The sequence below is a fragment of the Ornithodoros turicata genome, chromosome 8 (genome assembly GCF_037126465.1).
Source record: "Ornithodoros turicata isolate Travis chromosome 8, ASM3712646v1, whole genome shotgun sequence".
NCBI classification, from domain to species: Eukaryota; Metazoa; Arthropoda; class Arachnida; order Ixodida; family Argasidae; genus Ornithodoros; species Ornithodoros turicata.
The window spans coordinates 35,793,276-35,807,016 of record NC_088208.1 but is presented as its reverse complement, the minus strand read 5'-3'; the positions used below and the strand labels follow the sequence as shown (position 1 = coordinate 35,807,016).

The 13,741-nt window shown below is 47.0% G+C and overlaps 1 protein-coding gene across 1 annotated transcript; it reads left to right on the top strand.

Annotated features, from left to right (window-relative positions):
• The first annotated feature begins 4,224 nt into the window (after positions 1–4,224).
• LOC135366207 (kelch-like protein 10) lies at positions 4,225–12,131 on the top strand. Its single transcript, XM_064598877.1, has 8 exons — positions 4,225–4,547; positions 5,208–5,498; positions 6,583–6,864; positions 7,739–7,931; positions 8,978–9,147; positions 9,205–9,313; positions 10,422–10,754; positions 11,624–12,131. The coding sequence occupies exons 1-8, from the start codon at positions 4,384–4,386 to the stop codon at positions 11,903–11,905; spliced, it is 1,824 nt and encodes a 607-aa protein (XP_064454947.1). The 5' UTR covers positions 4,225–4,383; the 3' UTR covers positions 11,906–12,131.
• The last annotated feature ends 1,610 nt before the right edge of the window (positions 12,132–13,741 follow it).

The window sequence follows — 13,741 nt, the reverse complement described above, 5'->3', positions numbered from 1 at the left end:
TCATATCTAGGAGGATGCGTGACGTATACACCGCTTACGCTCTTGGAAGCTGCGAAAAGACCAGGGTTAGCAGCACTTGTCCTGACCCAGATCATTCACGTTGCAGATTAAAGCGGTCCAAAAGCAGTCGGTACCCGGGACGGAGTTATGAGGGTATAACACGAGCAGGTTGCGATGAGATTCGTGTAAACAGTCCTCGTCCTCTGCCGGAAACCGCGGCGGCTGTTGCCCGGACGTTTGAATCTTCACGACGGAGGTCAAGGAGTGGTGAGGTGGTGAAAATTCTTCGAAACGAATTTCAGACGAGTTGAGGTGAGGAGAAACCTCTGTCGGCACAAATTTAGTGAGGGCAAACATCGTGAGGGCATTTGCTCATCCAACTCTCTTGTTCTCTACAACGTCTCTCTGGAAAACCAGGGCTTTATCTCGGCCTCCACAGTCAACACTCTTTAAAAAAAAGGGCGTACTTTAACTCATTTTCCTTGCCACATATATCACTCCCTTTTGGAGAGTACAATTACTCTCAAAAAGGAGTCTCCACACTCTCTGAAGGGAGTGAGGAGACCGTTTAGCTCACTACTGGAGAGTAATTGTACACTTCAAAGGGAGTCATATACAGGGTGTCTTTTTTTTCTTCGATACAGATTTTTCATAAAAAAAACGTAAGGGCTATAGATATCCTGTTTTCACTTTTTAATGATAAAAGCTACGAAGTTGCCCCAATGCGAGCATCTGTTCCTTTCGGCCACCTGATATCGTAACCGTTTTCAGAACAAAAATCCCTTGGTAGATCGTCCGCAAAAAAATTCGTGAAGGAACACCTTTTTTTTTCTTTTTTTTTTTCTTGTTCATTGCGCATCTTCGGAGACGCGTCTTTCCTTCACCCCAATGTGAGAGGGTGAAGGAGCACAGTGCCGCCTCATGCGTCGAAGATGAGCTTTGACTTGCGGGAACAAAACAAAAACACACGTATCAAAAACACACAGAGCTCATATCTCGCCGGATTTTTAGGTATGTAAAGGAAGCTTCTCGTGTACCTCGCTTAACTTTTAATGAGATCTCAATTTCTGCTGGGCAAAACACATCCTTTCTCAACCACGCACACTCCATGTGCTCATATTGCCACTTACGCGACGCAGCGTCTAACCACTGTTTCGATAAACCGTACTCTACAATGTTCATCAAGGTGACATTTTCTGGAAAGCGACCACGAGACAACTATTCCGGTCTTTTCTTTCCAGTTGGTATCAACTGCTCGTCCCCTGTTATTCACACGCCTAAAGATTGTCGTGCAAGTGCTTCCGAAATGAGGTAGGGATTTGAAGATTTGAAGACATACTGAGTGGCTGCGACGCAGTTGGACAGTGTTCAAATTTTCATAGTGGCGTGATATAGCTAGAGCACGTGCGTTTTCTGCTCGTCACTTCACCAGTGTAATGAAGATTTGCATGTCAGACATTTTAGTGTGGTTTGATAATCCTTGTATTACCATGGTTTCATGAGACGTAGTGCGCTCTCGCGGCGTCCAGTCGTAATTAAGTTTTTAAGCTACAGACAGATACAAATTTAAATGCGTGTGCTGGAAAGCCCATCTCCTGCTGACTAGTTTCATAACACTGGGCTCTTCTTGCCACAAAAGTCGTGAAATGTCGTGTTCAGCCGTAAATATTAACCTCGTTCTTGCGAAAAGACCTGCACTTTATGCGAAAGGCGCGTGAGCACATGTGAAAGAGCATAAGGAACGGCACAACGTAAACTCCCTGGACGGCATAACGTATAATGCGATAATGAACCAATAAAAGTGAGCCTGAGTGACTGGCACACAATAGTTATCAACTTATCGTCAGGTAGGAGGAGGCCACCAATAGAGGCAGGTCTGTTGACGGAAGAAAAAAAAAAAAAGAAGAGAGACCAGCTCCTCTGGCATGGTGGTTAGGATGATCGCTTTCCACGCCGAGACTGGGAGGCGACACGGGTTCGAATCCTGTCATCGGCTGCGCTGTCCGAGGTTTTCCCTGGGTTTTCCGAAGACTTTCCAGACGAATGTCGGCACAGTTCCCCCTGAAGTCGACCCAGGACGCATACTAACCCCCTGTCCCCCACTTCTTCCTGCTGTCCTCTCTCCATCGGTCCACGTCTGTACGTTGCTCATGGCCACCGTTGCTTCGCGGCTCTAACGCGGAATTAAAAAAATAAAAAGGAAATAAGAGCAATTACATTAGTTACAGTTTATATGCCGAGTTCGAGAAGAGGTCATTTGTAATGCTGGTACAGCTTGGGACAGAAGTTTACGGGACACGGCACTTGCGTATTTCTTCATCGGAGTGTCCGCCTGCTAGCTACCAGGAAGAGGTCCAATAAGAAACGGGTGAAACGGGCTATTCTTTCTATCTCTCAGTATGTGCGTCCGCTCCTGCTGCTAGGGCGTCGCTCCGATTGAGAAATGCGACACGTCGGGGTTCCACAAACATTGTCCCAAGCTGTACCGAAGCGCTGTGGATGACCTTGGGAAGCATTGACTGCTTTGTTTGTTTGAGGTCGATTCACGGAGTAACGTTTGTTAAAGGTACTGTAAAGCACCACCGATCAAATGGCATTTAGTGTGGCTATTCGTTAGTCCAAGCCACCAGGACAAAAACTGCGCAAGTTTCATTCCAGTCGACGGTGCAATTAATCAGAAAATTACAATTAAAGATTACGGACAACACTGTACTAGGTATTCCAAATGATTCCGTACTCCTGCCACATACGGCGGCAACCACATTGCACGCGTATAACACTGGGCCCGACATAACAATCCACCACAATCCACCATAAAATCCGTCCCTGCAATTCACACAACGATCCACATCTGAGGATAAACGGATAAGCGAACTGAAATGAAATGCTGAGCCGTTGAAAAAAAAAAATGTATCAGACGTTCAAGGAGCCAGACAGCGTCTGGGACTTGTTTGTTTACAGAGGTTCACAGAGAGAGTTTGTTCGTTCGAAAGAGGCCGCGAAGAGAAGGAGCGTGCAGGCGCAGTAGAGAAGTAGGGCGAGCCTCCATCAAACGGCGGCCAGCGCTGGGTTACTCCGCAAACAACACTGTGAACAGGGGTTTCAGAACGCATAGGTAAACAGGGAAACTAATAATATGGTTACGAAAATAACGAAGTTCCGATGTAGTAGGGTGTAATACCAATTTTCAGTGTTGCCCGCTGTACAGGGGTTGTTTGACACCAGGCGTCGCACCGCTCCACTACGCCGCATTTTTCATGGCAAATTAAAAATATTTATAGCGCGTTGTCGGTCGCATGGTTCCGCATATGGTATTTAGAAGCAACAGAGTCTCTAGTCACACCACCGGCATATCATGCGTGTCTACTGCTTTACAGTACCTTTAAGAGCTTACCATGGACAGCTCACTAACGTAGAATCACATCTCGATGCACCGGGGTCCATATGTGGTTCATGACCTAGTTCTAAGCGTTCTAAGTTCATGACCTAGGCTCTGTAGCGTCTAAGATGGCGTTCCTCGTCACCCAGATCACGGCACTTTCCTTCGCGTACCACAAACCAGTTCCTTTGGGCTTGTGCGGTACTGTGCTACCTATCATCAGGAGAGTATCAGAAAAGTGAGCTACGCTGCCCCTCGGTGGTATTCAAAATTCAGGGACATCAAAAGCACCCAATGGCTGCGGCTGAAGAGCTACTCATAGACGTTTCTAGTAGGCAAGACGCTTTCCGGCGTTTGCTACCACTAGTGACTGGTGGCGACCGTCGCTTTCGAGTACGGTCAATACTGCGGGGAGTTGTCGACCTACACTAACCGGTTCATACTACGCCTAACGCAACGCTGCACTGCTACCCAAGGTAGCCTGAATCTTGAATCTTAGTTAAATATCTATACAATGAGACAGTTTATCCAATTTGCAATGATAGACCTTAAGATGGTCGCTGCTAAACTGCAAAACATATTAGGAATATGGTGCTCTCAGTCGCAATGTGACCTTACTACGAAATAACCGATTATTCTACCCAATATGCGCACGCTCACCAATTCACAAATTACGTTCAAGCGAGTTGTAAGGGACCTCTTCTTCAGCAATGAACATTATCATTGAGATTCTGAGCGTATGTGGTCCCACAGGCTTCCTTGTTCGGAAACGGATTTACTGATCTGATTGCTGCTCATGCTGGAGTGCTGCCGGTCAACATTGAAACATCAGCATCAACATCACCCATGCAAGAAAGACAAGGGCAACCAACGAGCACGCGGTGGACAATCGGGTGTGGACGCTCACGCAGCGTTCCGAAGGAAAGGCTGCGGCGGCAAAGGGCAGGCAGCGGCTGGGCCGGTCCCGTGAGCCCACCCAGCGATCCAGGCGGGGCGAACCCAGCATGGGCGGCCCCGATGCCGAGCAGATCCTCAGCCAGGAAGTCCTGCAGCGCCTCTGGGACATGAGGGTTCCTCGGCTTCTGTGCGACGGCATCATCAAAACCAGTGACGGAGGAGACTTTCCCGTTCATAGATTTATCATGACCAGCTGCAGCGAATATTTTCGGTGAGTCCCGTGGAAAAGCGGACGCAACTGTTAATGTGCTACTTGATGTATACAAACAACATCGATGTACATCACGCGAGGTAGAGGTTGAGTCGCCGTGAAAAGAGCGTCGCATGCTTTCGACCGCCATAAGGTATGGGTTAAACAGCCCAGCATGAAGGTACGAGCACCGTGCCATTAGGACGCCATGTAAGAGCCCCTGAGCTTTCCCTTTAGAAGCATAATAATAGTCTACCTAATGTTGCAACAATATGCACTAGTTGCTAGCATGGGGGAGGATTATGGTCGTGATCCACCAGTTCATTGCTATCTACTGTTATGACCGGAATAGCTGCTGTTACACAGTGCGTTGTAGCTGAACTGTAAAGTATGACATGGCGCAAAGGACTCATACACGTTACGAAGGGTGTTTCATCTAGATATTTAGCTTCAGGTGGTTGCCAACGCAGCACAATGCACCGACAGTTCATGTACATGGGGAGTTCGTAGACATCTGCAGTCTTCAGCGTCTGGTAGTGAAGTCGATAACGCACAGTCAAGAGTGGCCACTGCACGAGAGGTAGTTCTTCTCGGTCTGCAGTGGCGGTATAAGAAGTAATGCCCACTGTAGTTACCTGAGGTTAGTTGTGATGTGCTACTTAGAGTACACCAATGGCGCAGGGCCCTGTTTGCGAGCATGCTGCACGGACGTCCCAGGGCAGACGTGGTCGTCCCTGGGGTATCAAAAGCCACTATGGCCATTATTGTGGAGTTCGCCTACAAGCGAGTCACCTGGGTGGGCTGTGACAACGTGGAGAGCCTTCTGGAGGCAGCGGACTACCTCTGCGTCGTGGGCATGATCAAGGACTGCTGCGACTTCCTCGTTTCCATCATGGCACCCGAAAATTGCATCTCCATACACAACGTCGCTAAGCTCTACAACTGTTTCTCCCTGGCAGACAAGGCGTACAAGTACGTTTCACCAATGCGGCACTATAAGAAAAGAAAAGAAAATGAAAGGAAAGAAAGTAATTTGGGGAAATAGCAAGGTCCAGGTTCGAATCCTCTCGTCTGCACCTTTTCGCTGAGTTGTTCGAGTCTGGGCGTTGGAGACTTATGTGTTTGTAATTTGAGGAGTAAACACAGCTTGTATTCCCCTACATTGCAATTACTCTATTTAGTCCCTCCGTGAGAAAATTGCTCATCAGCACTGCAAATACCTCCTGAACGTCATTAAGGGGACTAATGGTCTCGCGGTTACGATATTTTGTGCACTAGTCCACACTCTTAAAGAAAAGAAAAGAGCGTACAGTAACTCTTTTTTGGGGAGTACACCCTTGCCATCACTCCCTTTGGAGTGTACAATTACTCTCCAGTAGGGAGTTAATGGCCCCTCAATCCCTGAAGGGAGCGAATGGAGCGTCTATGCTTTTTCAGGGTAATTGTACTCTACAAAAGGGAGTGATATATGTGGGTAGGAAAAGGAGTTAAAGTAACCATTTTTTTTAAGAGTGCACCAGCAGTCCTCCAGTATTACATCATGTCTCGCGTTCGGACTGAATGCAAGTTAACAACGCTAAGACCACAAGGACGAAGGACAAGTCGAACGCTAGTCCAGGCGCGGTATCAGTTTCTTACGCTATTGCGTGTGAACGCCGACGCAGCGCAGCGCCATTGGCACTACTTATCTAGGCTAAATTGTTTTCTTTAACCCTTTACCTTTAGAAGGGAAAAAACACTTTCTATGTCAGAACAATGAACCACAATTAGCTAATTTTTTATAGAACTGCTAAGGCCAGTACAACGCCGTAGCAGTCCAAAAATTATGTTACTGAATTGAAAGTAGACAGAGCATTGAGAAGATAATTCTTTACTGTATTACAACCGTGGAAGTTACTAAACACGTGAGTATCAGATATCTTTACGCGTATTTCTCCAATTAGCAGTTAATTAAAGGTCGAGTAATTAAGTTCGTCCAATGGAAACCCCCTCACGTGCGAGAAAAAGCGGGGGAACACTCGAGGTAAAGTTACATGGCTTATTAACCTGCTTGCAGTTACCTGATGCGCAATTTTATCGAGGTCTCGAAGAAAAGCGAGGAACTACTCAGCCTGGACATCGACGAAGTGGAAGCGATCTTCTCGGATGAAAACCTCAACGTCATAAAGGAGGAGACTGTATGGAAGGCAGTAACGCGCTGGATCGACTACGACCCCATCAACCGACAGCAGCACATCATTCGCCTGTTGCGCTGTGTCCGCACTGGTCTTGTCGACACGAACTTCTTCGTGGAGAAAATTAAGGCTCATAAATATGTACAAGACAATGAGACATGCAGGTAATTGACCGTCAGTAATTCATACGCCGTTGTAGCGATATTTTGCAACTGCTGGGAACGGAGTTGTATGCGTAGCGTGTGGAACAAGATATCAGCGCAGTTGTCTGCCAATGATAGTCCAGTCCCGAGGATGATAAGCGACCGTGACTTATCTTAGGACGTTCTGCACAAATCTTCTACCATAATAGCGGATACTTCGTAACAGTTTCAGGACAACCCTTAGTTACGATAATGCTCCAATTGTCACTGCAGACGGACAAGCCCGTTGTTGTTGTTGATGAGGATTGAGGTTTTATGGCGCTCAATCAACTAAGGCTATAGGGACAAGCCCGTGAGGAGCCATATTCATGAAATGACATTCCTAGTGTGGCTGTATAGGATCAACACTCGATAAGGATTTGCAAATTCACTATCCGCGCAGATCCGGCACTATCCGTGCATTCCTATTTGAAAGAAAAAAGGAAAAAAAAACTATCTGCGCGGTGATACTTATCATACCTATACTAATTATATGACAGAATAGGCGTGCACTAGAGGATTGTCTCAATAAAAGCATGTTACAATGTGACAGCCTGAAATAAAACGTGATTGGAGAATGACTGTCTCAATAAGTACTGCGCAATCGTGTTTGTTTCTGCATTTTTTTTCTTTCTCGCGAACCCCTGAGCTAAGTATCAATGTATTACTAGCATTACTCATTTGATGCACGTAAATATTAGTCTAATAATACCTCAGAATCACATATTACACAATAGCGATTACTGGGAAGTATTTGTATTATAATACAGAATGACGAACTCTGTCGCGCGGCTTTTAGCAAATCGTCATCGCAGCTGTACAGTCTTGGATCACTCTACCATAATACATTTTTCAGGCCACTGGTCATCGACACATTAAGGTTCCTGTACGACCTGGACGTTGTAGTACATAATGACGAAGTGCCTACCCCCGTGTTTGCAAGACCGAGGATCCCCCACGAAATGATGTTTGTCATCGGAGGCTGGATGTCTGGGGGTCCTACCGCCTTCATCGAAAGCTACGATACTAAAGCGGACCGCTGGATCAGGGTGACTGAAAACTATTTGCTTTCTCTCACGCCATATATTTCTGATTATAAAATTATAAATTAATAATTAATGAACCAATCGTAAAATACTCAAAAAATGAACGCTCCAGTGAACATTACCTGCTTAGAGAAATTTTCAAAAGGAACCGCAAAACTTCATAGTTTCGGATTCTGAAGGAATACGTGACGTCACTCAGAGGTTTGGCGTCTGTTTGTTAGCGACTGCGCTCGTCTCGGCTATGCGCCCCACGCTGGAAAGCTGCCAGCAGCCATGGTGAGGAGACTGAAATCGAGCAGCAATGTTGCCAGACTCCTGTGGAGACTGGGCACATCATGACGTCATACATCTCGAAACTAGAAATTAATTTTATGATACTTCCGCCATATAAAGATTTTTTTTTTAGAATACAGTGTAAAACATGTAGATTTGCAATGGCATACATCGGGTAGGTTTCTGAAGATTCGGAAGTGTATCATGCCGCCAGACATACCAAAGCAGATTCGCCTTGGATAAAAGGTTAGCCAGCTGTAGGACTCGAACCCACATCTTTTGGATTACCGGTCTAGGGCTCTACCAGTTGAGTTAAGCTAACACACCTCCCCAGCGACTTCCAAGGATGCGAGCTTAGCTCAATTGGTAGAGCCCGGGACCGGCAATCCAGAAGATGTGGGTTCGAGTCCTACAGCTGGCTAACCTTCCCAGTGACGTCTTTCTTTCATCTTTTATCTAAGGTGAATCTGCTTGCGTATGTCTGGCTGCTTGATACATTTCCGAATCTTCAGAATCCTACCCGATTTATGCCATTGCAAATCTACGCGTTTTACACTGTATTCTGAAAAAAAAAAAAGTTTACATGGGGCAAGTATCATAAAATTAATTACTTCTTAATTACTAATTAACTTCTGAGGCACTTGAGGCTTTGTATGTATTTGTCCTTTCTATGTGTTCCAGCCTCAGAACATCAATTGCCATCACCTTAGATAACTTTGCTCTACATTATTATGTGCGTACTTCTATGCATGCGCTACATATGAACGGGTGCGTAGGTAGACTGCATCGACCCCGAGGGTCCGCGGGCGTACCACAAATGCGTTGCCATCAATACAGACATCTACGTCATTGGAGGCTTCAATGGTGAAGATTACTTCAGCAGCGTGCGCTGTTTCAACGCGGCTACAAAGCAGTGGAGATCTGTGACCCCCATGCACGTAAAGAGGTAGGAGTACGAGAAGAGCTTGGAAGGAATGTGATTGGCTTTTTCGCTTTGTTTCAGATGCTACGTGAGCGTTGCAATGCTGAACGACGTCATCTATGCCATGGGAGGTTACGACGGGAGGCACCGTCTCAACACAGCTGAGAAATTCGACTACAGAACAAATCAGGTTGAGTTATTGTATTTAGTCACTGCAACCTTCTAACGGAGCATGAAAGATGACGGATTTGAATGTTCTGCTTACGACATACTTGTCTGAAATCTCCATCCTGCAGCACAGCTGTCCCCTGTCGTCGGTGTGGCACGTGAAGGAGCTGTACCATTATCGCCTCCGAGGGGAGACCGTACCGGGTGCCTGTTTCACACAACGCCACCAGGCGGGAGAGATCATCTGTAATGCTTGGGAGTAGTCTGCTAGAATAGAGAAAAGAATGCTAGCAGACGACGCCCAAGTATTACAGATTATCTCCCCCGCTTGGTGGAATTGTGCGAAACACGGCCTCCCCTCCGGAGCGATAATGGTACAGCTCCTCTGCGCGCGACACCGACCGATAGGGGACGACTGGGCCACGGGCTGGAGATTTCAGGCAAGTATGTCGCAAGCAGGAAAGACTAAGTAGAAAGGCAAGTAGAAAGACTCCGATCTTTATCCCTGCGGCGTTATTGGTGCGAAGGTGCTGGCCTACGTTATCATACTAAGAACCATTATACCTACGTAATGATGATCTTGTATTTACAATTCCGCAGACGTTATTCGTGTCTCATGAAACATGTATGGTTCGAGTCAACATAAGAGCTCTACGGCCACAGATGTATTTCTCCGTCAGCGCATATGGGGCGTACCGAGTATGTCGGACGCCAAGCAGACGACGGGAAAGACCTTACGCGTTTGCGTTCAAAGCATGCTAGTTTGCTCCAAATACGTAGACTCCGACGGGTGTTCTCGCAACATATTGAAGCATGCACAGGCGACACGGAGGTGCCATGCACCCGCCTAAACCAACCAGGTGTCCTTAGATTTGTGCGCAGAGTTTACGCGCAGGAGCTGAACTTGTCCTGAAGCGTGGAGCAGAGCAATGACTTGTACGGGACCTGTTTTTCTTTGTTTCCTGCACCACTTGTAGCACAAATACCAACAGAGCCACGAAGATGCTCAAAAATGAGATGTAACGAATTACCATAAGAGAAATTTCTAGAAAACACATCTTTGAAGAACATTTCTATGAAGCTTTGGACAACCAACACCCATTTAGACCCTTATGAATCAACTCTTCCAGTGGACCATGATAGCACCGATGAACATGCAAAGAAGCGACGCGTGTGCCACGACCCACGACGGCTACGTGTACGTGACTGGAGGATTCAGCGGGAACGAATGCCTCAGCTCTGCGGAACGCTACGATCCCACGGTGGACCAGTGGTGCACGATAGCGCCCATGAGATTCCGTCGCAGTGGCGTTGGCTGCATTGGCTTCAAGAGCTTCGTCTACGCAATCGGGGGCTTCAATGGCACTTCACGGCTATGCTCTGCCGAGAAGTATAACCCGGAGAACAACAGCTGGACCACACTCCCCAATATGTACACACCACGAAGTAATTTCTCTGTGGCTGTGAGTATGTATAGCGGTACAGCTGTCTGGTCCCGCTTTAGATCGATAGGAATGACAAGTACTTCGGATCAGCAGTGCACACAGCGAAACGACTTATTATTCAAGTATCAATGCAGCACAATGCGTTGAAAGTTCAAGTACACAGGGGCGGCTTGAAGGTGTCTTATCAGTGCAGTGCTTCATTTCAGAGTTGCCCAGAGAGATATTTCCGTCCAGCCCTATGCACTCGAATTTTCAGTACGTTGTGCTGCCTGTGGATTGAACAAATGAGCGGCGTCATTAAGCGAACAGCATTGGGCTGAGCACCAAAGCGCTCCGCGCTGCTATCTGACGTCGTCCACGTCCACTGACGTCCATGTGACGTCCACTGGACGTCTGACGGCTACGACATAGAGTAAGGGCGTTGAAGTAGCTACTGGATGGTAGCGTGTGTAGAAACAGCTCAATTTCCTCTGCATAGTAATGGACCTTTTTCACATACACATGGTATCCTAGCGGCTCTCCAACGAACTATGCTCGGCGTGCGTCAAAACAAATAAGGTCGCGCCATTCGTGCGGGCTCCCCACTGGTCCCCACTTCTGTCGTCCCCAAACTGCGCCACCTAGTGAAGACTGAGATAATCCTCTCCAGCGCCTCAAGGTCATACGCATGCGTATAGGCCATTGTGAAAAAGGTCCATTGCAAAATTGGCTGGGAAGTCAGCCAGGGGATAGCAGCACGCACAACACACTGCTATCGGATAGTAAGATACAACAGACTTCTGCCGACATGACGTTGAAGTTTGTCCTTTGCCCTGAAGTGTGGTACGATGTAGTACTGTAGGCAAACCAAATGCGTGCTACATATTATATCGTTGTTCCCCAAACAGATAATCGACAACCTGGTATTCGCCATCGGTGGATTCAACGGTGAGAGTACCACAAATCTGGTCGAATGCTACGACCCCACGACGGACCAGTGGTACGAGGCTACGGACATGAACGAATCTCGTTCCGCTCTGGCTGCCTGCGTCATCGGTGGCCTGCCGAACATTCGGGACTACATTCACTTGCGGAGGGACAACCTGATGGAGGAGAAGCGGCAGAAGATGCTCGATATTTTGCGCTTACGCTCAAGACAGACAAACAGAGACACTGACAGGGTGAACTAAGTTCAAGCCGTCGGTGTAGTGTTTGCACGTAAGAGCATGCTAAGCTTATTTGGAGATGGTGCACCTGTGAGAGTGATCTGATAGGTTATCAGAATACCAATACATGATAGCCAGTGGAAACTAACAGCGGCCCGAGTTTCGCACTAAGGTCAAAATTGAGGCTGAAGGTGACTGTAGAGGATAATGCAAAGAAATAAAATATAATGGATGCAGGTGATGAAAACTACGTGTTGGTCGTGTCCGTCACATCATCAATGCCATGACTGCGGTAAGTTGGAAGTGATTATTCCGTATCTAAGGGCGGAGTTTTTTCAAGAGCACGGGAGTAATATTTCACTCCATTTAAATAGTGGGCATTTCAGTCGTTATGCCGATTTATGTGGTATGTATTTTGCAACGTTCTGAGAATCACGGTTCGCTCGCATATTTTATTTGTTAAATTATTTCTCCGGTGATTTACGCGTATTTTTCATTGGACACGTACAAACACGCAGAGAACAACAGATATGGACAGAAGGAACAGAGGCATCGCTTCTAGGCATAGCGGGAGTATGCTCGGACTTGGAAATTATCGCGTGCTATGTAAGTTCATTCTATCATCTTTGGCACAATGGACATTGTCTACATGACCATAAATAAGCTGTCAACGGAGTCTCTGCTCGTTACAGCTGCAACGGTGACCGAACTATCGTTGATCATAGATCTCAAGCAATTGATGGACGCTACAGGTGATCAAGGTGATGAATGAAACGGTGGCTTCTTTCAAAGAATTTCGTCGCCGAATCGTAATGTTCGCTTTGAGGAATACCTAACTCAAAAGGAACAGACAGGAGCATGTGATTCATCTGTGTAGCTTGCCACTTATCACAGGAATGACTGGAAGTATATGTGCCAGGACTTAATGTTTGATGGAGAGATTGTGAGCGTCGAAGTAGGGGCTTCATCACTAGGAATTACACTGGTCGAAATTTCTTAGGTACTTCGCAATGAACTTGGACACAAATTTGCATGTTGCGTTTCACATGTCTCAATGCACTGGGGAGATGCATTACAGGGATTACAGTAAAGGAGGAACGTGGTATGTGCTTCCGTTATCGGTACGGTACGGTTTCGGTAATATATACGTAGGTAACATCAGTGTACATATTTCGGTAATACAGTCAACCCTCGAATTATGACCGGTTCACGTTTTTAAGAAAAAATCACTGATCAATAGAGGTTCGGAATGAGGAACAGGGGGTGTCTTGTCCAGAGGGCAGCGTTGATAACGCGAGGAAATTCGTAGGTCGAGGTTTCGTTTTTTTTTTATTGTGTGTTAGCGCCGCGGAGCAACTGTGGCGATGAGCGGCGTACAGGCGTGCACAGATGGAGAGAGGGCAGCAGGAAGGAGTGGGGGACAGGGGGGTTAGTATGCTTCCTGGGCCGACTTCAGGGGGAACTGTGCCGACATTCGTCTGGAAAGTCTTCGGAAAACTAAGGGAAAACCTCAGACAGCACAGCCGGTGGTAGGATTCGAACCCACCACCTCCCAGTCTTCAGCACGACCTTGGTTACCACCAACGAGCGGACGCCTTAGATCACTCGGCCATACCGCTGGTCGAGGTTTCGTAAAACCAGGGTTGACTGTATACCGTGTCCGGTACGACGACGTTACCGTTCCTTGCTTTAGACACATAACATACGAAAAACTAAACATGGGATACTGATTTGGAAGCCGGTTCTATGAAACTGAACCACGGCCTCCTGACGTAGGTAGCATATCTCTAAGTTTGGGGTTAATACAAGGGGACGAACACACTTAGGCAAAAGGACAAGAGAGGATGGTTTGTTCCTTCT

Excerpts from the sequence above, each read along its gene's own strand:
- LOC135366207 (XM_064598877.1), top strand. The coding sequence starts at position 4,384 with ATGGGCGGCCCCGATGCCGAGCAGATCCTCAGCCAGGAAGTCCTGCAG. Across the intron at positions 4,548-5,207 it reads AGCTGCAGCGAATATTTTCG|GGCCCTGTTTGCGAGCATGC; the intron begins GTGAGTCCCGTG and ends CCAATGGCGCAG. Across the intron at positions 10,755-11,623 it reads GAAGTAATTTCTCTGTGGCT|ATAATCGACAACCTGGTATT; the intron begins GTGAGTATGTAT and ends TTCCCCAAACAG.